The 27,299-nt window shown below is 34.4% G+C and overlaps 2 protein-coding genes across 2 annotated transcripts; one reads left to right on the forward strand and one right to left on the reverse strand.

Moving 5' to 3' along the window:
• Window positions 1-11,847: 11,847 nt before the first annotated feature.
• LOC113704310 (cyclin-A2-2-like) lies at window positions 11,848-18,275 on the forward strand. The gene is made up of 13 exons (XM_072060629.1): window positions 11,848-12,000; window positions 12,766-12,848; window positions 13,078-13,431; window positions 13,613-13,883; window positions 14,117-14,250; window positions 14,880-14,972; window positions 15,598-15,731; window positions 16,041-16,116; window positions 16,880-16,956; window positions 17,043-17,076; window positions 17,157-17,306; window positions 17,399-17,533; window positions 17,806-18,275. The coding sequence occupies exons 3-13, from the start codon at window positions 13,135-13,137 to the stop codon at window positions 17,875-17,877; spliced, it is 1,473 nt and encodes a 490-aa protein (XP_071916730.1). The 5' UTR covers window positions 11,848-12,000; window positions 12,766-12,848; window positions 13,078-13,134; the 3' UTR covers window positions 17,878-18,275.
• Window positions 18,276-20,386: 2,111 nt separating this feature from the next.
• Window positions 20,387-23,792, reverse strand: LOC140013017 (serine/threonine protein phosphatase 2A 57 kDa regulatory subunit B' kappa isoform-like). Its single transcript, XM_072061927.1, has 2 exons — window positions 22,039-23,792; window positions 20,387-21,015 (listed from the first exon to the last, which is right to left on the reverse strand). The coding sequence occupies exons 1-2, from the start codon at window positions 23,170-23,172 to the stop codon at window positions 20,659-20,661; spliced, it is 1,491 nt and encodes a 496-aa protein (XP_071918028.1). The 5' UTR covers window positions 23,173-23,792; the 3' UTR covers window positions 20,387-20,658.
• Between the last annotated feature and the right edge of the window lie 3,507 nt (window positions 23,793-27,299).

A 27,299-nucleotide genomic window follows, 5' to 3' on the forward strand; every position in this document is an offset into this window, starting at 1 on the left:
ATACAAATACTGAACACATAAAGAATACGGGGATAATTTCATAAACATCCTCTAAGGTATCTGACAATTTCGCTGAGCTTTGTTAAGATTTTAAAAATTATACATATTTTTTCTTAATTTGACACTTTTAGGAACCAAACTTTTGACTTGGTCAAAAATTAAAATGAATATTCCAAAATACACTCACCTTATAAAGTTCAATTGCTCTCTAAAGCAATAACAATATGTTTAGCCCACATATATTAAAAAAAAAAAAATGGTTGTCGAGTTTTCAATACCAAATTTATTGTTTGATAAGCAATTATGATAATAAGTTTACTACTATGACAAAATATATTTTTTCGATACCAAATTTATTCTTTCTAAATTAGAGAAGAATGCGTCGTCATAATGCTTTTAGAGTTGGTGGCTTTTCGGATTCGTGAAACTATCATAATGCTTTACAATAGCAGTTTTGAATCTTTTTTTTTTGGAGTTAGTATTGCTTTTAATACCAAAAAAAAAGAAAAAAGGATTGACAAATAAAAATTGGATCACATTAAAAGTTCTTCACAAAAATGTCACTAGCTTAACATCTAATCAGGACGTCTAATTCTCGAACTCTCAACCTTAACTGTTAGATCAAAACCTTCTTAAGCCGTTGTAAAAAAATGACATATAAATGTGATAAACGACCAGATTTTATGAATTTCAAGGCGAAATATCAGCCACATTCCCCAATTTCCCTTCCGTGGGAAGGTACAGAACCTGCAAGTTTTCTCAATTTATTAAAGAAACATGTTTTCACGAAATTTTTCCTTAAACTGCAGGCTATCTCTTTATCTAGGAGGCACTCCAAAAGAAGTTTCAGTGGTGCACCATATTGGTGTTTAATCAAGTACTTGGCCGCCGATGTCAACCCATAACGTCTCTGATATTGACCACCGGAGCCACCAGCCATGACGGAGCAAGTGAAGACGGAGTAGCTGACAGGTTGTCGATGCCTGTGCAATAATAAAAATAATTCTACTTACCAATTAAAGTAATCAAAACCCGATTCTAAATACTGGAGCAAGAACTCTAGGTGTGCAATGGGTTACTTGATTCACCGTATTCCCGAAGAGTTAGCTTAATCCGATATACCAAAATGGGATTGCATATTCACGAGGATTTATTGATTTGTATAAAGGGCAAGTAGGGTCGTCTCCTCAGGGATTGGGGTTATTTGTCTCTTTTGGAATTCAAAGTACAAGGGGGTGATTTTGTATAAAAGATGCCAATTAAGACAGTTCGAATAAAAACAAATAGCTAACTAAAAATTAAATGACAATTCACTAAAATCAGAGTAATAATAATTAAAGGTTTAGCCAAGAAATAACTTCAGCAATGGTTCACCTAATTGATCATCGATGCAAAAGTAATTCCCATTATTTACTAATAAATAGGTTATAACCGTCAAACAAGTGATGACAGTCAACCCCTCCTTACTATGTCGGTGATTAAGGTACGCCCGTTAATCATTGCTCTAATTGAGAAATAATCCTAGGTAAGTCTGTAAGATTTAATTTCCCAATTGCCTTACGTATTAGAGGAGCCCTATTCTAACCAAGTAACGTACTACCAGGGTTATTTTAGATTAACCTACATATTCCCCTGACACCAACTTAATCATGCCAGATGTCACTATTTCAGGACAATTAAACAGTTACGGATTTAATGCTCTAATTGACAATAGGTTACCAAATCAATTCGACATCCGGATCCAAGATAATCAATTAATTAAATAACCATAAGTACTGTAATCAGAGAATATTCAAATACCAATAAATAAGAGGAATAGATAAAATTAATTCTTTTAACAAAAAAAAAAAAAAAAGATAAAATTAATTCGATCTCACAAATTTTAAACGAACCAAAACCTCCGTTGTTCCTTGACTAAAAAACATGGATTTAGTTCATCCCTGATGAGTAACACCCACACAAAGTTGATGAAACAGTAGCGGCCATTATCCTTGATAGGGAGAATTCAATACGTTCGAATAATGAAGGAAAAAAACGAAGCTACGGCCAATGATTCCTTGGTTTCTACCTTTTCCTGACATACGAGAGAAGAAAACTACTAAAAGACGAAAAGAAAAAGTCAAGAAGTAGTAACTACCGTCTTCTCCATTGTCTATCTAATTCCTACTGCCCTCTACTATTGCTGCGCTCCAGAGGAGAAAGGGAAGACTCCTGGTCTTGTTTCATCTGCTCTCTCTTCAGCAATTACTAAAAGCAGAAAAGTTTCCATCTTTCAAAAGTGCCTCTGGATGTTGTATTTGTCCCTTTTTATGGTATTTGCGTTCCATTCCCTGCAATAAATATAAATTATCAAAAGTGAGTAGAATTTGACAATTAACCCACGTCGAATAAGGTAATAGAGAAAATTAATTATAAAATAAATAATAAAATTGTAACCTATCAGTAACTAGCCAGGAATGCAAGCATCCGGTACAGAGTGGCCGGTGCATCATCGGGGTTTTTGGTCTCTAAAACATCCATCCTAACACAGTGTTTAGCACCAAAAGGCACCTGAAGCCCCCGTCGCCAATTGCATGGCGTGGCGGAAGCATTGCTCTTCATGATTTTCTTCTTCTTTTTCTTCTTCTTCCTTAGCTTCTTTTTCAGCTTTTCGATTATTATAAAACTCTGCCCAGATGGAATGAGCGTCTTTTCTTTATTGCTCAGTGTAATATGTAAATACGTACAAGGTGCAAGATTGTAAGTATTTGGTTTTTAAATATAGTTAAGAATTGTTTGTAAAAACGATGCGCTAAAAAGATAATTCATGTACTAAAAAATGAAGCATAATTGGAGTAAAAAGGTTATATGATGTCCCCAAAAAAAGAAGAAGAAGAAGAAGAAGAAACCGGGCAATAGCCAATAGCCGATAGCCAACAAACACTCAAGACTCTGTCACATTCACAAAGTCAAATTTGTAAAATTCAGTAGCTTTGGGCGCTAGCCGACAATAATAAGGTCAAAACAATTAAGAAATGGGATTAGTGAGTCAGAGAATAAGTGAAAACATAAAAAAAAACATAAATTAATCAAAAAATTGAATGATTTAAAATAATGTAATATGTATATATTGGTCAGCGCAACTTTCTTGTCCGGTAAAATTACAATTGGGATGGAGTCGTGGACTATTCTCCAACCATAAAAATGAGCAGATATTACATTTTTCTATTTCTCTACCTTTGTTCTCAAGAGAGGGGGCCAAATCATGGCCTGCAAAAGAATGAAGCACAAATGGAGGAATTCTCAACAATTCGCCATGTTGAGGGTGGCAGTGCCAGTGAGCTTGACCTCGACAATCTACACTGAGTTGAATCAAGAATTCAATACATTAACAACACAACGTATTTTCAATTTCTTTAACAGATTTTAAATAATCAATTTAAAAAAGAAAAACAAAACACAAAACACAACAAAAGTCGTTAAGGATAAACTAGGGACTGGGTTTAAATCTCTCCTCCCTCTTCCGTTACTTTTTGAATCTCAACTATCCTCTACCAAAAAAATATATTTAAAAAAAATTTTTTAAAAAAAACAAGGGAGAGGGGAGAATACAAGTTCATGTGAAGAATCCAGTGACCAAGGGAAGACTAAGTCCCGTTTGGATTGCATTTTCCGTCATTTTTCATGGAAAAATTACTATAGCGATTTGATGTATGTGAGGAAAAAAGGTAATAGGAAAATGTGTTCACGGAAAATGACGAAATTTTTCTACGGAAAACAGCAATCCAAGCAAGGCCTAACTTTTAAGATCTTCCTCGCTATCAGATTTAGAGTTTGATTCTTATGCCTAACCGTCGGGAATGAAAAGGGTAAAAAAAGAAAATTGTAAATACTCATCTTACATTCTCCCTTTCAACATTCAAATCCTATATTTACAACCATATGATTGTAAAGTCTCCATCCAAAAGGTATTCGCACTCTACCATTCTATTATACCACAGTATGAATATAGGTTTTTTTTTTTTTATAATCAGTATGAATAAGATAGAAGTGTACTAACATAAATTTTAAACACCAGTCAAATCACGGTGGCAATTGGCAATCACCAGTTCACCAAACTGGAGCCATAGATGCGGAGGAGGAATTTGGGCCTCAATGAAAATTGTGGGACTTGATATGTTCTCCAAGTTGGATTCTGGTTTCCTTTTTTTTTTTTTTTTTGAACAATATGGTGGCCGTTTTTTTGGATTTTTTTACCATAAAATATTTCGTATAGCACATTTGTTCCTAAATACATAGATGAAATAAAAAAAAAAAGGTAAATGAAAACCATACTTCCTCCGTTCCATTTTGATAATTTTGTTTTTCTTTTTCATCCGTTCCAAATCATAATAAACCTTTCAAGTGAAGAATATTTTTAACTTTTAACTTCTCTAAAATTTCGTTTATTTAATATACTTCATTATCAATAAATATAATTTGTCTTATTTAATATAGTCAATTTTTTCACTAATAATTGTTTTCATATATATCTTGAATGGTGCAATATATCATTATTATTATTATTATTGTTATAATTAATGTAAAAGTATAGTAATTAGTGATACTCAAAATATTAATATAAAGGTACTTTAGAAAAACATTAGACTATATTTACTTTTTCAACAATATTAACTACTTTTATCTAAATTGAGTGAAAAAAAAATTAAAACTATTATAGTAGGACGGAGGAAGTATTTAATTTTTCTAGGAAACATGTCTTAAAAAAAAATGCCCAGACAATCGGAGCCAATGTATGGTCCGGCGGTGGTTCAGTCCCCTCCGAATTACTCCTGAGCCTCCTTAGGTCCATCCCCTCTCGCTAATATATGATAGATTAAGTTATACAACAGTTGTCGTCTTTAAAAAAAAAAAAAAATTTGGAACCAATGTAATCTAAATCTGAGACATGAGTACTTAAATTAGCATACCACAAACACAACTATTATATATGTTGAGCCCCCAAAATTTACACGAAGCACGCGCACATGCATACGAGATATGACAGCGGGGCACCAAATCTTATCGGCAGATCTATCCTTTTTTCTCCCTGGCTCAGATCCCCAGAATTGACTCTACGCAATAATTGGCTGGAGAATTTGAGTAGTGTGTTTGACTAGATTTTTTTCTGAAAAACTTGTGTAATTTTCTTGGAATATATATAGGAGGTGTTTTGTGGGTTTTAAATTTTAAGAATTTCAAATATAGAAAAAATCACATTTTTTTTTTTACACTATTGGTACTGATAGAAAACCCATAATGTCCAGGCATTTCATAAATCTTAAAACGAATATGGTTTTAGAATTCAAGGAAGATCAACTGGATTTTAGTTTGTAAAATATAGCAAATTTAGCTCTAAAGTACATCACAAGACCACGCATTACCTATAGACTCTAATTGACTACAAAAATGTTTTTAAAAAAAAAAAGAAAGAAAATTTCTAGCAGCGAACTGGTAAGATATAAGAAGTGGAGAGAAGACAAAGAGATTAGAACTCAATACCTCTAATTCCTCGGGCCTTCTCTAAAAATAAATGACGTTTAAGATGCTATATAATGATAAAACCTCTAATTTCCGATTTATGGTAATTATAGCATCTTTTTCATGTCTTTGAAAAAGCAATAAATTCAAACTGCTCAAGGAGGAAATACCAAAAATTAAAAAAAAAAAAATCAAAACAACAAAAACAAAGGTCGAGATGAGCCTATATTCAGATAGACAAAAGATGGCAAAATTCTTTGAGTCTTGGCTGGTGGTGTTGTTAAAAGTTAAAACTCATATTTTAACATCACAACAATTTTTCATAAATATTGAAATTTTCATGTCTTGGGTTTTACAGTTTCGGTCATGGTAAGGAGCAACACTACTATTTGTTTTTTTCCTTTTGATAAATAAATTTTAAGATACTACAAATAAGTGTCATCATTATGGATTTGTTATCATTTTTCACCTTAATAAACTCAAAGTTATTGTTGATTGACTGGGTACCTAACCAATAATATTAATTAATAATTACTGTAGTACTTTTTATGATGTGATGTATGTGAAATAAAAAGTAGTTAGGAATATAAAAAAGGTAATTGGGAAATGTGTTTGTGATGCAAGCGAAATATTATATGAGATAATTTTGGTATCCAAACACTCCCATTGTCTTCATTCTTCAACTATCGTAGCTTTGACTTTTATGGAATGCTGAAGCAGGAGGAGGGGCATAGAAAATTAGTTAACAACTCAGAGATGAATTTGCAAGCAACAAAATCGTAACCGGGACGAACAGTTAAAAATATTAGGCAAATTACTTAAAATAGCTATTATAGTACTTGGAATAATTTAATTTGGTTATTAAACTGTTTTGGATTTTAAATTACTCGCACACCTTTTAAAACAGCAGGCTATTCACCATTATACCGATAGTATGAATTCGTGTGCAATTTATTCCATGGTTTTCGTTCGAGTTAAACCCAAAATTATATGGAATGATCCAAAATGCTCAACTTCAAGAGTTGATGGGCAATTTTCAAAGAATTAAGCAGTTCAGTGATGAAAAGTAGACTATACTCCAGTAGTTTGGTGACCATTTTAAGATATTGTAAAGTAGGAAAAAGTATATCATATGTTTAATCCGAACAAATCCTACGTTTAAATCCCTTTTTTTTTTTTGTGAGGAGAGGAATGAGTTTGAAGGTTCGCAGTAGGAAGTATATATAAGAGTTCTCGCATTCGAACCTTTTCATTTATACGATAAAAAAGAAAAAAAATCCGTTCTTTTCTTTTTGTTTTGTCTTTTTGCACGGCAATTTGTTTTTCCTTTTTCATCTAAAGAGTCTAAGCTGCTAAGCCGATGTAGGTTAATCACCCAAACTTTTGCTCCTATGCTGGACACGAATAGACACATTTTCTTGGTTTGTTTTAAATGCTGAAGCCTCTTGGAATGTTGTGTCAATGTTGCCTATCTAATGTATATCCTCTTTTTTAAAAAAAAAAAATTTTCATCTCAAAGTGAAAATGTGACAAAGGAATTAAAATTCAGAGCTTTTAATTAATAGGATCTCAACTTTAACCGTTAGATCAAAATCTGTTCAATTCGTGTATCCTCGATTTCATCGGACCTTGTATATCCCCAACTTCAAGTAAAGAGGAAAATGTGTAAAAAACATGTATGTTTATTTATCAGCAATACTCTTATTTTATTAAGCACTTATTATATTTGTAGTAAAAACTAAAAAAGGTCGTCGTAAAAACCGAACCGAACCGAACCGAACCCCTTGTGAGTTGTGACCCACTAATGAAAAGCAATATAATATTGCTTGGTTTGATTTTCTCATAGCACACCAAACAAAGTCGAAAGTTCATCTCTCTCTTCATTGAATTTTGCAATTTTTCTTTTTTAATTAACTTCCTACCAAACGGATGCCGAGCAATAAATTGTTTTAATTATTGACCACAAAAGAAAATGAAAAAAAAAAAAGAAAACTAATGTCAATAAATAATTAGCTAAGGCAGCAATTTATGGCCTTTTGTTTATTAACTTAAAGAAGACGCATTTAATTCTAGGATAATTTTACAGATCTAAGGGCACGTGTCTCCTGTCTTGAACATGCCAAATGGTTATAATTTTGTTTAATCTACTTTTCCTTCAATGCCAGACATCCATCTGAGGTTGGTGTAGGATAAGTTTGAATTTGGAAGCATAATTGTTAGTGAAAAGAACCATTGACTAAACACAAGTTTCATTCGGTTTTTTTGAAATAGTCCCGCCATTACCAAAGTTCAAATGACAGGAATAGCAATAGAGGTAGTTAGATGCCATCTTTGCTTTTGTACTGGGCTACAATAATTTATCGAATCGAACTTTATTTGTACTGATTTCTTAGATCTGTTATATCTTTATTTGTATTGATTTCTTGGATCTGTTGTATCTATTGATTTCAGATCTATATGTATTCATGTCATGTTTGTTTGTTGTATTTTCTGTCGTTAGTGCAGATTTACAGAGTAAAATGATATTTTCTGTCCCAACAAATAAAAGAAAAAAAAGCCATCTTTGCTTTAATAAAATCCATGAATGTAAAACTATTTGGATGGATTCAAATACACAAATCGGTAAATCTGATCTGGTCGCCAATTTTATACGGATTCAAATACACCAATTTTAAAAGTTGCTTTAGTAACCTCAGACATGAACCAACTAATTGAAAGTAAAGTTGATAAACCTATTTTCTTACTGCACTTTAATCTGGACCCTAATTGGTTTCGATTAGACAAGTGACGTGATATATTTTTGGGATTTAAGTGCATTTAACCTTGCTTGCTAAGCTGTCAACGAGGTTATCGTCAACCGCTCCTCCTCAGCAGCTTTTTGGCGTATTGTACAGATGGATGATTTTGCGGCATCCTTCTCTTTTTCTTTTATTTTATTTTTATTATTTTTTTTGTCAACATTTTGTGGGTATCCGGAACCACCCAACTAATCCTACAGCACCCAGGCAGAGCGGGCCCGACCGTTGCCCAGGAGGTCAACAACTGGGTTGCGGATTGAAATCGAACTCAAGAAGACTTGGAGTAACTACCCGCCTCCACCATCCGAACAATCCAGCGCGGGCTCTTTTTCTTTTATTGATTTTTGAATAAATAAAGGGCTAGCATTCTTCTCTGTCTACGGGGTTTGTCGGAAAAAAAAAAAAAGGTTATCTTCAACCAAGGTTAAGAAACCCGGAATAATAGATCTTTTTTATTTTTTTTCAATTCAAAATTTTAGGCCTTCTTTGGAAAGTAAATTTTTGGAGAAAAGTTTTTAAGTTTTTCAAAAATATTCGTTCTACACAATTTTCAATCACTTTACTACTTTCTATACATCACATTCTGAAAAAGCATTACACTAATTTTACCCCAAAAATTCTCAAAAAAAATGCAATCCAAACAAGCTCTTATAATCTTACAATACTTTAGTTAATTATCCAACCAATTGTGAATTAGCGATGGCTATAAAAAATAGGAGTTATAAAAATGATTCTCCTATTTTAAAAAGACCCTTCTTCTAAGATAACACCATTAAATTCGTAGTCCAATAAAATGTTAACGCCTCTTCTTTTTTTTAATCATGGATTGCCCAATTTAGCTTTTTTTGATCCTATAAAAATCATCTCGTAGCATTTTGATAACAGTTTCAAGTAGCACTGTGAGTTGCATGGAAGTTTAAGATTAAAAAGAAAAAAAAAGAGCATCTTAATTTTGCAATAGACGTAAATATATCAATTTGCAAGTAAAATAGATGGATAAATACATCACTTTAATAGTGATAAAAAAAAGAAATGTATTATATGTTCGAGAAGCTGCAGAAGCTCAGTAGCTGGGCCACGCACAGAAGCTAGAAACCAAGCGGAGCCTGGTGGTGGGCGGAGACATGGTTGACTTTTTATTCTTGAAAAAAAGGAAAAAGAAAAAATGATACAATTTATTTGAAAGTTTTGAACCTGTGGGCCTGTGGCACGGGTCTGCTTATTAATCCTTCCAGTCTCCTTCCTTAGTACCCGCTTATATAGTGCATGGAAATTTCTTAAATCTTATACATAAAGAATTATGCCAATTGAAGTTAGTTCAGTTGACAAGAACGGGTCAGTTTCTTACAAAAGATTTGTTCATAAGAGGGTTGTATTGATAAATGATCTGTAAAAAAAAACGTATTACATAAAGAATTGTATGCTTAATTACCGACTTTTACCCAATCATCTTGCAACAGAATACATCTATGTTCTCTCCATTTACTTTTATAAATTGTTATTTATCTACACACTAGATTACTAGTTTAGGTAAAAAAATAATAATAAACCCAATTTTTTCCTTTTATGAACTCGAGCTAAAATTGTTTTATGTTTGAATTGTATGTAGTATTTTGGAACAATGTAGAAATTGTGGACTTGGATCATATCCTTCATTTTATGTGTGGTGGTGTATCCTCCATTTATTCAGTCTAAATAAATGAGTAACAGTCACCTTTTCTTAGAATGAAGGTTATGCTTTTTTTTAATTTTATTTTCTCACAGGGCAGGAGTGAGATTTAATAAGCAAGAAGAGAACAAAGGGATCTCTAATTTCTGAGGTTTCAAATTTAGCCAATAGATCAAAACCTTCTCGGCAAGAAAGGTAAGCTAATTGTTAACCACTAGCCTTTGGGCTGGTGGCCACCACCAATGCATTAAGACTTGGTGGGGTGGAAGACAAGGGTTCAAACTTTGTCTCCCATCAATTTGCCACATTTAATTGTGGCCTTGCTTAAAAAATCCAAACGGGTGAGTAGTGCACCCGTCTGGTCCGGTGGTGATTCAGTTCCCTCCCAATTACCCTAGGATCTCTTCAGATCCTCTCCCTCCCCTTAGTGTAGGAAGCTATCATATCGAAAAAAAAAAGAAAGAAAGGTAAGCTAATTGTCACATTTTCACTTAAAATTTTAAACAAGGAATCGCATAGTCTTGACACAGACTAGTTTCGTCCCACCATAAATGCAGTAACATGTATAAAAAAACCAGTATAGACCATAAACATAAAATGCATAAACAACTAAATGTAGATTGGCACGTGTATATAAAAATATGAGAAAATTTTTGAATATGTAGCAATATAATTTTGACCGCGTTTAGTCTTTTTGTTTGTAGAATAACTAGATACTTGGATGACATATACAATTCGTATATAAACGTTTCAACAATAATGAGCAATCAATTGTTTGTATATGAAATTTCATAGTATTTCGTATTAAAATTAGAAAAAAAAGGATTGCAGCTAATATCTTGTTGTTCATTTCTTTACCAAGTATATAATCCACTAATGCAAAATGAAAAAAATCCTAAAGTAGAAGAAAAGGAAAAAGGTTCTTAGGAGAGGAATTAGACACATATGATCTTCATCTAACCTATAATGGTTCCATGAATGCAGCCATTTACCTGTGATCTATTATTTTCAATGATCTTTTTGCAATTTCTGTTTTTTAATAGAACTTGCTCAACCATAGATGATTGAGACAATTCCTACGGTAATCTGCAAATGTTAATTCCACAACCATATCATCAATCCCACAAACATAGGCAAAGCCACTCATATACATTTAATCTACCCTACATGCACCTAGACTATAGATCAATTCTTATCCAATCTCAGCTTAAAACTTGGATGAAATCAAAGATTCTCCATTCTTTTTGCTTGCAAATTCAAAAAACCAACAAAAAAAAAGAGAGAGACAACCCAAACTCCATATTTTGTATGATATATTATATTCACCAACAATATATGTATATATAGTACTAAAATTACTGCAACATATCATAACCCCATGACAAACTAAAGAAATTTTCATCCTTTCTTGTCACTCTTCTATTTTATATCGTGTTCCAGAGGTACAATAAATACAAGTATATTATGCGTTTAATCATTTTGACTTTCAACTTATTATTGTCTTTGTTTTTCATTTTCAGTTAATCATCAAGAATTAAAACACATTGCCATATATAACCATCATATTCTAGAAGCAAAATCATAAATGGAACACAATCAATTTCCATCCCAAACTCAAATAAAAACACTAGGCTAACAAGTGAAAACCAAAAAAAAAAAAAAAAAGTCTCAAATTCCTTTCCCAAAAAAAGAAGTCACATGTTCGAATGTGAGGAGGACAAAATGGTAATTTCACCAACATCTGGAAGTAGCAAAATCAGGAGTGGCTTTTGATAACAAGTTTGAACCATTCCATCATCCCGCTCTCCTCACTTTATCTCTAAATAAAATATATAGTCTATCTCTATATATATACGTCACCTTAAAGAGAGACATATTTTTTCACACACTCACTCACTCACTCTACTGCCATTACTGAGTCTGCTGAGTTGAGTGATTCATCGGCGACTTCCAAACCCTAGCTGCTGTGGTTTCGAGATAGAGACAACTCTCGGCCGGCGAATCATCTCTGAGCTGTTCGAATTCAAATGCGAAGTAATTAAGCTCAGCTCATCTCTCTGTTTTTCCCTGGATTTCTGGAAATTTCTTTTCTTTTTTTTTTGTTTTGATCTGATCGCTTTTATTAATGTGTAGACGGAGATTGATTATCTGTTGTTTGTGCTTCCGAGTTTCTCATTTTTACTATTGTGATAGTGTTTGGAATTTTTTTCTGAGTTTAATGTGATTTTTAGTTGAATTTTCGGAGCTTAGTTTTGAATTTGGACTGGCATTGTGTTATAATGCGTAGATCTGTAATTCTGGAATCGTTTTATGGATCCTTTTTGCCTTTTTTATTTCAAAATTTTGATGCTATAAAAGGTCGGCTTCTTGAAATGTGTTTGTTCTTAGAAGATTGTGGCACATTTTGTCTTGGTCATTTGTTTTATGGATGCTGAATGCTATTTTTAAAGGAGTTTAAATTCTAAATTTAAAATCTAGTCTGGAGAAAGTGATTTCATCCGGGAGTTCTTACAGCTGCCGGATCAGGGTACGTTTGATTGTTGCTTAGTATTTGAACGTTCGTCCGAATTGGAAAAGAAGGGGATTAATTTTTTTGTTTGGTTTCAGTAAATTATTTCCTGCTCTGCATCTTTTATTTGCTTTCCTGGTAAACTTCTAAATTTTGGATTCAGTGGCTATGAAAAAACAGAAGAAACCTAAAGAAAAAATAATAAATAAAAGGGCTGCAGCTTCAAAAGGAAATGCTGTAGAGTTAATTTTCCAGGATTATAAAGCTGCTTGACGAAAAGTTTGCTGCAGGATTGCTAATTTCTGGGACAAGAGTATGAGAACTGAAGCTCAGATATTTGGATCTTTTAAATTTGTATCTGGAGACAATGCAGGTCAGTTTTTTGACTAAAATATGAACTCCTACAGTTATAGTTTGTTTTTTGGATAGTGGTAAAAGAGCTGGGGAAATAATTTATTTTAAAAGGATTGCAGTTCTGTTCAAAGTCAGAATCTTATTTTCAAGAAACTATTTCTGCTATGATGTACCATCATTTTTATGCTCTGTACACAATGCATGACATATTTAAGAATCCGTAACATTTCTTTGGGTGTAAAATGCAGGTCTGAGAGAAGGTATTCATCATTGATGCTTTGCACCACTTTATAAGGCGTGCAAAGATGAGTCAGGAAAATAAGCGTTCAAATTTTGAAGAGCCAGCAATGCGCATTACTCGTGCACGGGCTAAGGCCTTAGGCCAATCTGGAGGACTGCCGCCACTTTACCCTTCTTCCAAACCTAATGATAAACGAGTCCTTCGTCCAAACTTCAAAAGAACTGCACCTGATGAAAACAAACCTGTTACTACTGCTGCTGCTTCTTGTCATCAACATAAGAAAAGGGCTGTACTTAATGATGTAACTAATATAATCTGCAAAAATTCTTACAGAAGGTGCATCAGTTCACCCAAGCTACAGGTAATATGCAATATATGTTTTATGTAATATATGTTTCTGTTAATCTATCTAAAGTTCATTTTCCTAAGCTAATATGCATATCAAAAGATAGCTAAATAATGCTTTTCTGAGCCATCTATGCTTAGATTGTCAGTGCTTTCAAACTTTGAACGACTGTATTGTTGAACAACCTGCTAAGCAGGAGAAAAAGCACTCTATCAAGAGAAATGCAAAGGTGGTACCTGCTGCTCGTGGAGAAAAACCTGAGAATAAAGAGGAGAAGATTGAGAACATAACTTGCGAAATGAAAATAAAGGCAGAGGAAAAAATTAACCTGTCAGAAAATATCAGAGTGTGCATGGGTATTAAATCAAATGAAGCCATCGGCATAAGAGGCTGTCTTGTAGCAAATCTTGCACCTATAAAGCAGAACCACAGCAAGGATGATGAGCCCCAGAATCAGCCAAAGAGAGGTTAGATGATATATATCAGTATGATACCATATCTATGCAAAAGACTAAAAGAGGGAACTTTCCCACTCTGTGTTATTATGTATAATGATAAAATATGTAAGATGAACTGATGAATTGGCTTGACATGTCGAATTCCAAAGTGCATTCTGAAGAGAATAAGAGAAGTTCATTGAATTGTTGCAAAGGAAGGATATGCTTGAATTGTACTAACCCTTTTTAGCTGTTTCATGCAGAAAAAATTGAGCCTTGCCTGAAACATGAAGGTTCAGATGATCAAGGAATTACTGATATTGATGCAAAACATAAAGATCCCCTGATGTGCAGCCTCTACGCACTTGACATTTACAGAATTATGACTGCTATGGAGGTCTGTGTTATGGTTTGCTAGCCATGATCCTTTAATTCCTTTTGCAGTTATTAGCCGAAGCCAAAATGATATCTGATTCCATTATCATCCTATTCAATTCCTTCAGAACCTAATTCTCCAGTTAAATCACGCAAGGATTTATTAATAAAAAAATGGGTCTCTCTCCCTCTCTCTCACTAATAATTTCTCCTCTCTGAACACGGAGCCATAAGCTGGTTGGACAAGCATTGTGTCTTTGAAAGAAGCTAAGCGATCACTTGCAAGCTAGAAGTAGTTCTGGTCCCGTCCACGGTGATTCCTGGATAATTTATTATATTAGGCAATTGTGCCATTGATTCATTTTAGTTATTTATTACATTAGGCAACTATTGGGAGTAGTTGTTAAGGAAAGTTCTAAAACTGGTTTGCTTTCCTATGTAAAATGGGAAATAGGACTCCAACATCTTTTAGGAAAGTTCATTGTTTAGAGGTACTATTCACCATCTGAAGCAGTCATAAGATCCTGTCATTCTTTGGCTAGAGCTAGTATGCAAGATCTCCCCTATCTTGTCCTATATCTCTCTCTCTTCTTATCACAAATTGACAGCTCTTGGAGCAGTGTACTCTAATAGTTACTTTTATATCCACAGCTTGGCCGGAGGCCTTCAGTTGATTACATGGAAAAGTTGCAGAGAGATATTACGCAGGGTATGCGTGGTATTCTGATTGATTGGCTTGTGGAGGTTAGTTAACTCTAAACTATTGAATTCTCTCAAGATAGCATCCCTTATCTAAGCTTTCTTAAATCATCTAAGCTTTGTTAGTGACAACTATTTGTTTTTTCTTGATCTTTTATTAACTTTGTTCTCATAGTAATGTGATAGTTTTCTCTCATTTTCAGTAAGCATCTGGCAGTCTACATCTAAGTCTAATTGCATGTCATCCCTACAAGCTTTTGGAATTGATGCTGGATCATCTAATGCTGATAGAATTAACAATTTTTTGCTCAAGTGTGCTTACCACCATTCTAAATTTATATCTAGGTTGGAATTCCAAGTAAAATGCATAATTCACCGTGGGCTATCCTGCTGCCTTTTCTCCATTGGAATTCAAGAATTTTCTTATTGTACTAGGCAAATATCCACAGCATTGTGTTCTTTGCTGATTAAAAATGTATGTTTGTATTGATTTTTTCCAATGAGTACATGCACATGCTTTTCATTATGATCCTCTTGCTTTCTCTTTCCTAAAACCTTTATCAGTTTACTTTTAATGAACAGGGTTTATGTAGTATTCTTGGATATTAAGCTCGTACTTTCAGAAGCATCATGTAAATAAATTGGCCAAACGATTTCTTCTCTGTTGTAGGTTTCTGAAGAGTACAGGCTTGTTCCGGACACCCTTTACCTGACTGTAAATCTCATTGATCGTTTTCTCAGTGGAAATTACGTTGAGAAACAAAAGCTGCAACTGCTTGGAGTTACCTGCATGCTAATTGCTTCGTAAATTCTAACGTCTCTTTCTTTTTCATTCTGGCAAATGCACATTTTGTTCTACTTTAAAACTTTGATGTCCCACAGTTCTGTTTGCTAGAAATACTTTGTAATGTAGCCATAATATCGATTACTAGCCATGAATCAGGAACAGTATTTTTCTCTAATTAACAAAGAACTACATTATGATTTTCCACTTTGGTTTTACTTTCTATATATTATTCTTCAAATGGACAGCAAGAGAATGCGCTAAGTTACTAGCAATTTCCTAATTCTATCTTTACATAGCACTGAGATCTTGGGGTGCATGATATGTAGGAAGTATGAAGAAATTTGTGCTCCTCGTGTGGAAGAGTTTTGTTTCATCACAGACAACACCTATGGAAAAGATGAGGTATGCTTTTACTTTCCTATGAGTCCTGATGTACATTTAATCAAGTGGAAACTTAGAAAGGGAGATGCCATGATCAAGTACCCAAGGCACTAATTGTGGGAAAACGTGATAGATGAAAATATTTTGAGTTTGTTTTGTGTGATTCTTCAAGTTTCTTAACTGCTGATCTCAATTCACAAAGCACATGAGCTTTTTTGCATGACAAGAATGTCCTATATCCTAGCTACTTTAATCAGATACACTTTCATTTTACCAGTTCCCTTAAGTTACAAAGTGCTATGAATCTTTTGGCAGTCATTACTTGGTCAGCCAATGAAGTCATAGTCAGACTTCACTATTTTGACTACAATTCTATTTTCATACGGTTAATCCTAAGCAGCCTATACAAGAATGATGCTGAATATTATCCTCGATGTTAATAGTAAGGAGCTAACCTTCTTGACTGCCTTGTTCGTCATGATATTTTTTTGCTTTTCCAGTGTGGTGTCTTTGTAAGTATCGTCTGATTAACTATTTGAAATTCTGTACCACCTTGATGAGCTGAACTGTGGATAGCGCCTCTGATCATGTCATGAAGCAAGACCTTTTAAAAAGCTTCATCCTGTTCTCCTGCTTGTTCCTCTAAATTCTGAATTCAGTTTCTGATATCATTAGTCAATGGGAAGTGAACACTGCAGCTGTTCAAGCGCAAAATCTTCTCAAATAAATTGTTGATTATTGTATAACTTGATCTATGGAGGCTCATAGGCGGTGTCTTTGGCAGGTGGTAAAGATGGAAAGCAGAGTTTTGAACTTTTTGGGGTTTCAGTTGTCGCTTCCTACCACGAAGAAGTTCCTTAGGTACAGTGGCATATCTACTTTGTAAGTCATATAAAACTATCGTTTAGCCTAATGCTTTTTGGTCTTTACTTTTTTGAAATTTTTAGGAGGTTCATCCAAGCAGCACAAGCTTCTTATGAGGTAAAGAAGGACAGGAAATCTGCTTTTGGCATGTTTTTATTTGCAAGATAAGCCTCTAACTTCTGACTTGCTCATTGTAGGTTCCTTCTGTCGAACTGGAGTTTTTAGCAAATTATTTAGCAGAACTAACTCTTCTTGAGTACAGTTTCGTGAAGCTTCTTCCATCACTTACTGCTGCATCTGCTGTATTTTTGGCCAGATGGACACTTGATCAGTCAGACCACCCATGGGTCCGCATTCTTATCTTGAACCATTTTATTTCCTTTTGTTAGCTGAACTGAATGGAAAAAATAAAAAAAATAACTCCTAAAACTCTTTGCAGAATCCAACTCTGGAATATTATACTAGTTATAAGGTGCAGGAGCTGAAAACAACAGTTCTTGCATTGCAAGATTTACAACTAAATAAAAGTGGTTGCCCCCTTAATGCCATACGTGAAAAGTACAGGCAGACAAAGGTAATGGTTTACAAGCCAACTTTTTTTTTTTTTTTTTTTTAATTTACTTCTTCCATTCCTTTTTCCTTTTCCTAGTTTTTTTTTTCCTTTTATTTCTCCCCTTTCTATTCTCTGTGTGTGCGTGAGAGAGAGAACGGACAAAAAACTAAGTAAAGCAATATATTCTCCCATATTGCAACTTTTATAACAAATTTTTACATTGTTAAAGATAGACACATTGGTTGTGGTTTGGGCTTTGCCTTATTCTGACGAGACTGCTCCTTTCATGACAGTTCAAGTCCGTGGCAACTCTATCATCTTTGAAACCAGTTCAACCACTGTTCGATCAACATCTCGGTATATGATCAGCATTCATCCTAACTGATCCTGGCATTCTGCTAATTTAAGATGCTTTCGCCTCAACTCGTCGATCAAGCAGTATTACCCTTCACAGCAGCACATTCTTTATTTTATCCTGTTGCAATCAATTACCATTGTTGTATCATTGTGACTAGTTCTCCTACTACCAGACTGTTTATAGCATCCAACTATAAAAGGTAAGAGTGGTTTTGAGACTGTAATTTATAAACTATTTAAGGTTGCTAGGCATCTTTCAATAACCTGCAAGAAGTAACCTAACAGCAGCAGCTAACTACTCGCTGGCTTGCAATATGTATCTATGTGACTTTCCTATGTGTATGAGAGCTATAAAACATGGGGTTTTCTATTCTTAAATTGAAATAAATTCTTCAATAGTTGTCAATTGGAGTGTTTCAGTTAGCATATCTGTCGAAGTAGATTTTGAGTTACATGATATCTGCGTTCTTGGGCTATGAAAACGAATTGTCAGAGTAAGCTAAATGATACATTTAATCATTTTTTTTTCCCATCTTATGGTCAATCTCATAATTCCATTTTGAAAAGTTCTGGTTTTTGAGCGGCATTATTCAACAGCCATTCAAATTCCCCAAGCATATTTACCTAAGTTCAAAATAAGGTCAATAACTTTCATTTTCTTGGTTACCGAAGCTAACTTTGGGTAGAAAAGGTGGTTTCATTTGAGAAAGATCAGATAAAATAAGGTGGGGTGTAGAACTCTGCAGAAGAAATTTCTAGTCGCAAGACATGGAGGTCTGTTTGGAGAAAGATAAAACTGAAAATGTCCAAAAATAGACCCTTTTAGCGAATGAAGTGGCATTCAGTAGGATAGGACAGGACAGGGGAATCTTATGTGTAATGCCTGTGGAAATGGGTATTGAATCTATTGAACGATGCTCCATTTGTGTGTCCAGAGGCTGAAAAGTTGTGGCAAATGGCACGAGGGCCTTAGAAAAGAAGTTCAGAGTGGTTTTTGGCAGTGGACTGAATTTGATTTAGCATGCTTGAACCATAACACGGGTAGAACATTTAACCATTGGGCTTTTGTCTAATGGTCTGGAGAGTATCTTAGATCCTTCCCTTACACTAGATTAGGGGTTTAAAGCACGCCTAATGCATTAAGGAGAAGTACAGTGCCTCCATTTCTTAAAAAATCGAGTCGTGTACTTGTCTGGTTTAGAGATTCACCTATTCCCATACAAGTCCAGTTGGGCTCCCCCTCTCCGATAGCATAGAAGTAGAGTAGGGTGGATTGTTGACGTTAGATAAAAAAGAAAAACATAAAAAATAAAGGCATTTATAAAACAGACAAACCGGATAGAAGCAAAATGGAAGACTCCTGCTTTAGGTATCCTTAGAATCGAAACATTCGCTATAGGCCTGTAGCTGAACCTCTTCTGCACAAGGTAAGTTCAGGGATAGCAGCAATAATTCTCAAGGCAAAATGATAGCAGGTTAGACCAACTCTGGCAGGCCAAAGAGCAACCCTAAACTCCAAGAAGCAGATACAATCAGGACTGGTCTTTAGTTCGATTGTTGATAAACTCAAATCAAGACAGGGATTTAAGACGTCATTAATATAAGTTCTCTGTCCTGTAAATGCTCCTCTTATTTTGTAGAGAAAATTTGGCAATTCAATTAGCCATCAACTAGCTACAATAGCTTTTCAAAGTAGTACCTGAATAAATTTTGGGCACCTGGCCAGCTTATTTTAACTATTTCTTTCTGACTGAATAAATTTTCTATCGTTTGAGAAAAGAAAACTTTTTTTTTTGGGGGGAAAAGTTATGTAAGTAATTAGATTCTCAGAACACATGTATTAATTTTATAGGACTAGTAATTTTTACTAGTTTTCATAATTTTGGATGAAAAACAAATCCCTGAGATGGTAATATATATATTGACCTGCATCTGTCAAGGTTATTTTCACCTTAAAAAGAAAGCTTTCCATAGCATTTTGTCACAAAGAGGAGTAAAAACAAGAAACTCTCGAGTTGAATTCAGGAAGAGGAAGAACATTTTCGTGAATGAACGGACTAATTATGTAATCTCAACTAGTTAGACAAAGGATTAAAACATGTAATACTACTTATTAGCAATTAAGATTTCAAACCTTATGCAGGTTTCCAAAACCATTAATTAGAATCTTTCTTCAGTAGCTCAATTGCAAAATGTAGACATGTCAATAGATTCAAACCTTCAAAGCCAGAGCCACAGTTTCTTAGACCCAGACACAAATCCTCACGAGTACCCAGGTGTGTGTGTATATATACAGAATATACATAGTCTTTCTTCCCGGTAGCGAAATAGGATTGCGTCTTGTGGGATGTGGTCTGTTTCATTGGGTTTCTCACAGACATTTCCATTTGAGTAAGATGGATCATCAAGGACAAAGATAGACCTTAGTTCAGTTGCAAAACTTGAACATGAAAGTGCTGACAGTATCATAAAGCATCAAAACGTGAATGTGCATGTCCCAGACAGACACAAATCGAAAAAACAAAATCAAAATGTGACATGACATTAACAAAAGATGTTAGTTGCTATCATTCACTACAACACCCTCCTTCTTCTCCCCCCTGGAGTAGAGAGTAGAGGTAACAATGACGTAACAGATACAAGTTACAACAAGAAGCTATTACCAGATTATACAAAAGAACCCAAAACCTCCAGACGGTAGGTATAAGCATCAATCTTTACTAGCTACTACCCCCCAACAAACTAGGCAAACAGCAAGATTTTTATGGCCAGTCTACATAAAACACCTGTTAACAACGAATTGAAGTTGCTAAAGGTGTTACCAGAACTGCAATGTTTTCTGCTATTGGCTTCAGACTGGCAGCATTTTCCAAGTGTTCCCATGCTTCCTTCCGCTTTTGAGCTGCCAAGTTTAGTTGTTCTTTTTCCTCTTTGTAACGCAAATGGCAAGCAAGGAATAATGCATCATCCATCTCTTTAAACATGCTTCTTACATTTAAAGTCAAATTCAGCACGGCATGGTTCCAATGGCTCTGAGCATTGTTTTCAAGAGCTGGGAATATGATTGGCAGTATCACATGCCGGTTATGTGCAATCAGAGTGGCAATTTGATCATTATTCCAAAGGAAAAGAGCCCTTTCAGCTACCTGCAATAGATTCAAAAACACAACTAAAACTGAGAATTGTTACAGAAAACATAAGCGTAAGTTCAGACGCACAAGTTCTCAAGACCAAAATCTATTGAATTGCACACAAGTTAAAAGTGAGAAATAGCAATTGCAACATATGATAATGTTCTTATCAGAAGTTGACCTATTCAATTACGAGAAAGGTAAATGTGAAGGCAATTCCAAATCCAAAAAAGGGGAGAGAGAGAGAGAGACTGACAAAGAAAAGAAAAGAACAGGAAAAAAAGTTTTGCATAAACACCCACTAACTAACTTGTACTCCTCCTTTTGCCTCAGATGATCCCACTTCCTTTGGCTGTAAACTATCCATTTCCATCATTCTATCCCCATCCCCATACCCCCTCCTCAAATCCTGTTTATGGATTTCCCCACCTCATCTCAGTTCTTCAGCCATTCCCCTGCCTCTCCACATCTCTCTCTCTCTTTCCCTCTCTCTCACATGCACACACAGACACACACAAGCTTATCAAATACTAGTATGATGGCCTGTGGAGGTGTACTGGTGGTGATTGTTCAAAAGGCAAATAAAAAGAAGGAGAAAGAAGTGAAGAAAAGAGAAAGGTAAACCAGAATGAGAGAGTGAAAGCTGCCACATCATTGACGTTATCTACTGCACATCTGTATCTCTTATTATGTACCCTTAAATTTTACATCTATCAAGGGATAGCATAATGATCCTAAAATCAAACTTACTGCATATATAGCATTCTTTCAAGTAAAAGGAAAATATCAGGAAAGAAAGCAAATAAATAAACAAACATAACGTTAGAGGCCTCCTTCAGATTTCTTTGATCTGCTTTGTCTCTTTCTCTCCATTCTAGATTATGGAGCAATTAATTATATTAGCCATCTTACACGTCCGTCACATTTTTAACAAGAGAACAGACAACAATTAACAGCATGCCAAAATAGGAAAGCACAATTAGATACCTTGAAGCAAGAAGCTAGGAGATGTTACTGGATAACAAATAAAACAATTACCTGAAAGTGGTAACTGCTAATGCAGCATCCGATCCGCCAAAATAACGGGACCATGACCTTTTGGAATTCAGCAACATGGATTGCTTCTAAAATCTCTTCCAGCTCACTGAGAAACATCACCTCTTTCTGGCTATTTGTTATTGGCCAGTACTTTAACAGTCCCTGAACTACAGTGCTAGCTAACTTCGGATCCTTCTCAATAAACTGCGTTACACAGTACGACAACTGCTGGTAGTAAACTCCCAAAGATTTTGACTTGTGCAGCGGCAGCAAAACCCTCCACAGAAAGATTTTATGCTCCTCCTTCAATGGCAATGCAAACCCTGTTATCACACTCCCAAAAATCTCCAACAATTCAGCAATTCCATTATGCTTCTCGGTCTCAAGCACAAACCTATAAAACACATTACTTATGCTTCTCCTTATAAAGGGCCGGTGAACCATAAACTTCCCATATATCCTGTGCAAAACAGCTTTTAGACAGTCTCTTTCCCTTGGATCTTCAGCATCAAACAACTCAAGTAATCGTACAATAAATGAATGATTCAAATACTTCTTAGCCACCTTAGCTTCTAATGCAGATGAAGTAACGAACTTAAGCAATAAATCGTACACTAACTGCAAATGCGACCACGCAGGATCGAATGTAGGTTCATCATCATCATTTTCACTAGCATGTGAACTATTATTTTTTGACCTATGGTCAGGCGGGAAAACACGAAATAGATTAACTGCACACATCTTACAAACAACTAAAATTGCGGGTTCCGAGTACTTCACTGTATTGGATGACACAAAATCAACTAGTTCAATCAATGTAGCTCTTTTTAACTCCTTCTCTGAGGTGTTCTTACTTGGATTAGTAAAATCAAATACTACACAGCAGAGACTTAACTTACTAATGAAAAGATTCATCTTTTCAGAGCTGGGAACATCTTTGAAAGGCACCAATGGCTCAAACCCTGCAACCACACTTGCTGGAAAAACAGCTGAAGAGGCCTTCTTGAGAGCTCCTCCACCCGCCCCCCTTCCTGAACTGCAGCCGCTATTTTGGCAAAAAGGGTCAGATGAATCAAGTGACTCAGCTTTGGAAAGGGATTTTCTAGGGAGTCTGCTGAAAATGTGCTTCAGCATTGTTCTTCTTTCCCTTTCTTTTAATAATGTCTGAATCAAAAGAATCTAAGTACTACAAAAACATAACAGGAAATTAACAAAATTTCAACTGAAGTGCATTGGCAATTGGGGTTTTGTTGAAGTGGAGGCAATGGAGATGAAATTGAAACCCTAGAACTGAATCATGTCTATGAGGGGTGAAATTTGGGATTTGGGAATGGAAATTGAAGAAAGGTCAGATCTTTGAAGAATTGGAAAGAAAAGGCCTAATGGGTTTCAAAGAATGCAAGCATTTGTCAATGGAGGCCATAGCTTTTGGGCTCAAAAACAGGCAAAAGTTCACATGCATTATGGTTATATGTCCAGACAGAGATGAGGGTTGGTATTGGAGGGCGAAATTTTGAAGAAAGATTGGATCTTGATTAGAAGTTGAATCTGAGAATTAGCAATAAAAAATCATAGCATTCCTTGATTGAAAAAAAGGGGAAAAGGTACGAAACTCAGAAACATTTTGCAATGATCAAAGAGAATAAGGCCTTTTTGATTTTAATAGTACAGCATTGGATACTTTGAAGGGAGATTGGATCTTTATCATTACATCAATGCGTACTATGTTAGAGGCACACATATTTAAAAAAGTGGGGAAGGGGAAAAGGGAGATTTGATTATTTGAAGGATCTCATATGGTAATAATGGAGAGAGTTTTTCATGTAGGTTGCTTCCAAGATTTACTACTGGAAATTTTTCTTTCGTGTTTTATCAACCAAAAAAAAAAAATTCCTTTTTTTATTTTAGGCTTTGTTTGATTAAAGGGAAAGTGATATTTAGGGTCCGTTTGATTCATGTAATGACACAGAATTGAATTAATCATCTTGTGTCATCCCATATTTAGTTGCATTTTATACATGGGATGGCACATCCTACCTAACCGAATTAATCCCCTATTTATGGAATAAAAGAATCTCAGGGAGAGATAAGATTAGTGATGACTAACAGATAGGATGATAAAATTTTAAACTAATTTATCCTTACAAAAATACAAATTTATACTCTTATAATTATATAATCCTATTCTTACATGATAATATAATATGAATGGACTAATTTGCCCATACTACCAATATAACAATATTTGGACTAATTTATCCTTATGAATGATTCAAATTCAAATTAGCTATTATATAACCATAGTCTCACATAATAATATCATAATAAACAGACCAATTAGCCCTTACTAATTCTATTAAAATTTTTGACTAATTTGTCCCTATTCATTATTTTAAAAATTTTGACTTACCCCTATTAATTGATTTAAAATTTTGACTAATTTGCCATTCTAACATCATAATGGAAGGACTATATTGCCCTTGGACTAAATTACTCTTACTAGCCTTATTTTCTAAACGAAATTTATATAAATATATAATCTTATCAATTGGATTATTTTATTAAAAAATATTAAATTATTTTATTAAAAAGGATCTACAAATTAAGGGATACTTTGGTCATTAAAATAGTAACCCTTCCTCTTCCAATCTCCAACCAAACACAAGATAGGATTATTTTCCAACATATCCTATCCAACCAAGAACCAACCAAACACTAGATAACTTGAATTATTTATCCGGGAATGACTCAACTCAGGATTAATAATCCGAGAATGAGTCATCACATCTCATCTAGTCCGTGAACCAAACGGATCCTTAAGGTTTGCTAAGAGAAGAATGGAAGTCTAAGTGAGAGGTCTCGTGCCTAAATCCTTTCATTCATACTAAAAAAAAGAAGGTTTGCTTGTGGGAATTTTCTTTAGTCTTTATTTTGTTTGATCTAATTTTCCATTTAGCAAAATCTGAATTTTTTTTGTTTCATCTACTTTTCGATTTGTCAAGATCTGAACATGCATATTCAATTTACAGTAATTTCATTTTAGATCTAGCTATCAAAAACATCATGTACTGCTTGATTACAAAGATTATCTGAAATTAAAGATGAAAATTCAAGCTTAAGGGTCATGTTTTCGGTACTTTTTAGCCTAAAAGGATATATTTGTATCGGCTACCACTAGTGAAGGTTTTTAAGTTAATGATCATTGCTATTTGTTAAAAAAACCTTAATTTAACAAATAGCAAATCGCAGATACTAATATTTAGTAGTCTCATAAATTATTAGTTATTTGAAAATTTTATTTTGAAAAAAAAATTCTAAGAAATTTAAGTGCAACATAATCCTTATCAACCAAACCTCTTTCCATGCTTATGCGTTAATGACTATTTTACATATGATCAAGCTACTATTTATACGTCAAAGGGATACATGTTACCGTTCATGTCATCCTCATCGTCCAAATGATTTTTAGTTTGCTTAATATTCTTGATATGCTTAACAATTGAATAATGGGGTCTCTGTAATCGCCTATTAGTGGAAAGGCTTCAAAAGTCCCCAAAATACAGTACATGGTTTTACAGCAGCACAGTAGATACACTCGAAACTCATTTGTTTTGGCACCATAAGTTTAATGAACTACACAGCAACTTCGAATACTAATTTTTTACAATTTGTCAGATTAATTAAAAATTAAACATATTTTAGGTAACGTAGGCCCCATATTATGCATAAACTACTCAAATTTATGTTTGTGTGGGTAGATATAAACTTCACAAATCTAAGTAGGTACATATTAATCATAAATTACCACTAAACATATAAGATCCATATGGATTAGGTATTTTTTCAGTTTTTTTCCAAACTACACTGTAGAATTATATATGAAAAGATATTATAATAGATGTATTTTGGAGATAATTTTAAAATTTAAAATTTTATTGAGGTTAGTTTAAAACTTCTTACCACCCCCATCCATCACCACAACGGGTCATTTTGTCTCTTCTATTCCCTTCTCTCTTCCTCTTCTACCTAGGGATGGCAACGGGGTGGGGGACCCCTCCCCCGCCCCGTTGCCTAATAATTCTGCCCGACCCCCGCCCAGCCCCGCTTCCCCCGTGAGTGTCGGGGTTAATAAAATTTTTCTCGCAGGGTTAATAAAATTTTATTATAGTTAAATTTTAATAAATAATCAAGTACTAAAATATCAACACATCATCAAGTTATTATTCATTGTAATTTCACAATTAAAACTCATAAAAACAATCAAACAAAAGTTATTTGAATACAATCCAACATGATGAAATAAATACAACTAAAATAGTCAAGTTTTCAATTTGGTACAAATACAATTACTAATTCATTATTGTGTTTGTGCTTTTTTTTGAGAAAAAAGTGTTATTCTATTAAGTGTAATTAGAAATTTAGTATAAATGTATTAGTAAATTTAGTATAACTAATTAATAAATTCTATTAGTAGACATGTCTAATTATTCGTATAATTGATAATATCAATTATATTACATACACTAATATACATTATATAATACATCTAACTAATAATATCATTATCATAAGTTTATAACTAATTAAATTACATATTATATATAATTGTATATATATATATTTATTTATATATATATATTTTTGCGGGTGGCAGGGCGGGGGATGGGGCCCCGCCCCGTTACTAAACGGGGGGAAAAAAATTCCCCCCACCCCCGCCCTACCCCTGCGGGCACCCGCCCCCATTGCCATCCCTACTTCTACCTCCCTCCTCCCCTTCTCTCCCGTCCCCTCTCCTACGTGCAAAGGGAAGAGAGAGAGGAGAAAGAAAAGGAGGGAGAGGCTGAGGGTGTGGAGGGAAGGGGGAAAAAGGAGATTCAAGGTGATGGTAGGGAACGGAAGAGGTAAGAAGTGATTGTTTGTGGTTGAAAATGGGATGGAGAGGGGGTGGTAGTAAAAAAGAAAGGTATTTTTTTTTTTGGTCAAACGGTATTCTCTTTATATATTTAGTGAACTTGATAATACAAGTTGTTAAGTACAAAAGTGGATATTCATCCTATTGTCCTCATGTATGCTCTCTTTGAGCCATAGAGGGAAGCTTTGCTTCCATATCACATTGGAAACAAGCTTGGTTGCAAATTGTGCCATTTGATGAGCACATCTATTTCCATCTCTCTTAATAAACAAAAAGGTACAGCATTGGAACATACCACATAGTTGTTTGATATATTCCATTATTGTACCAATTGGGGCTTCCTCTCTAC

This window comes from Coffea arabica, chromosome 8e (assembly GCF_036785885.1).
Source record: "Coffea arabica cultivar ET-39 chromosome 8e, Coffea Arabica ET-39 HiFi, whole genome shotgun sequence".
NCBI classification, from domain to species: domain Eukaryota; kingdom Viridiplantae; phylum Streptophyta; class Magnoliopsida; order Gentianales; family Rubiaceae; genus Coffea; species Coffea arabica.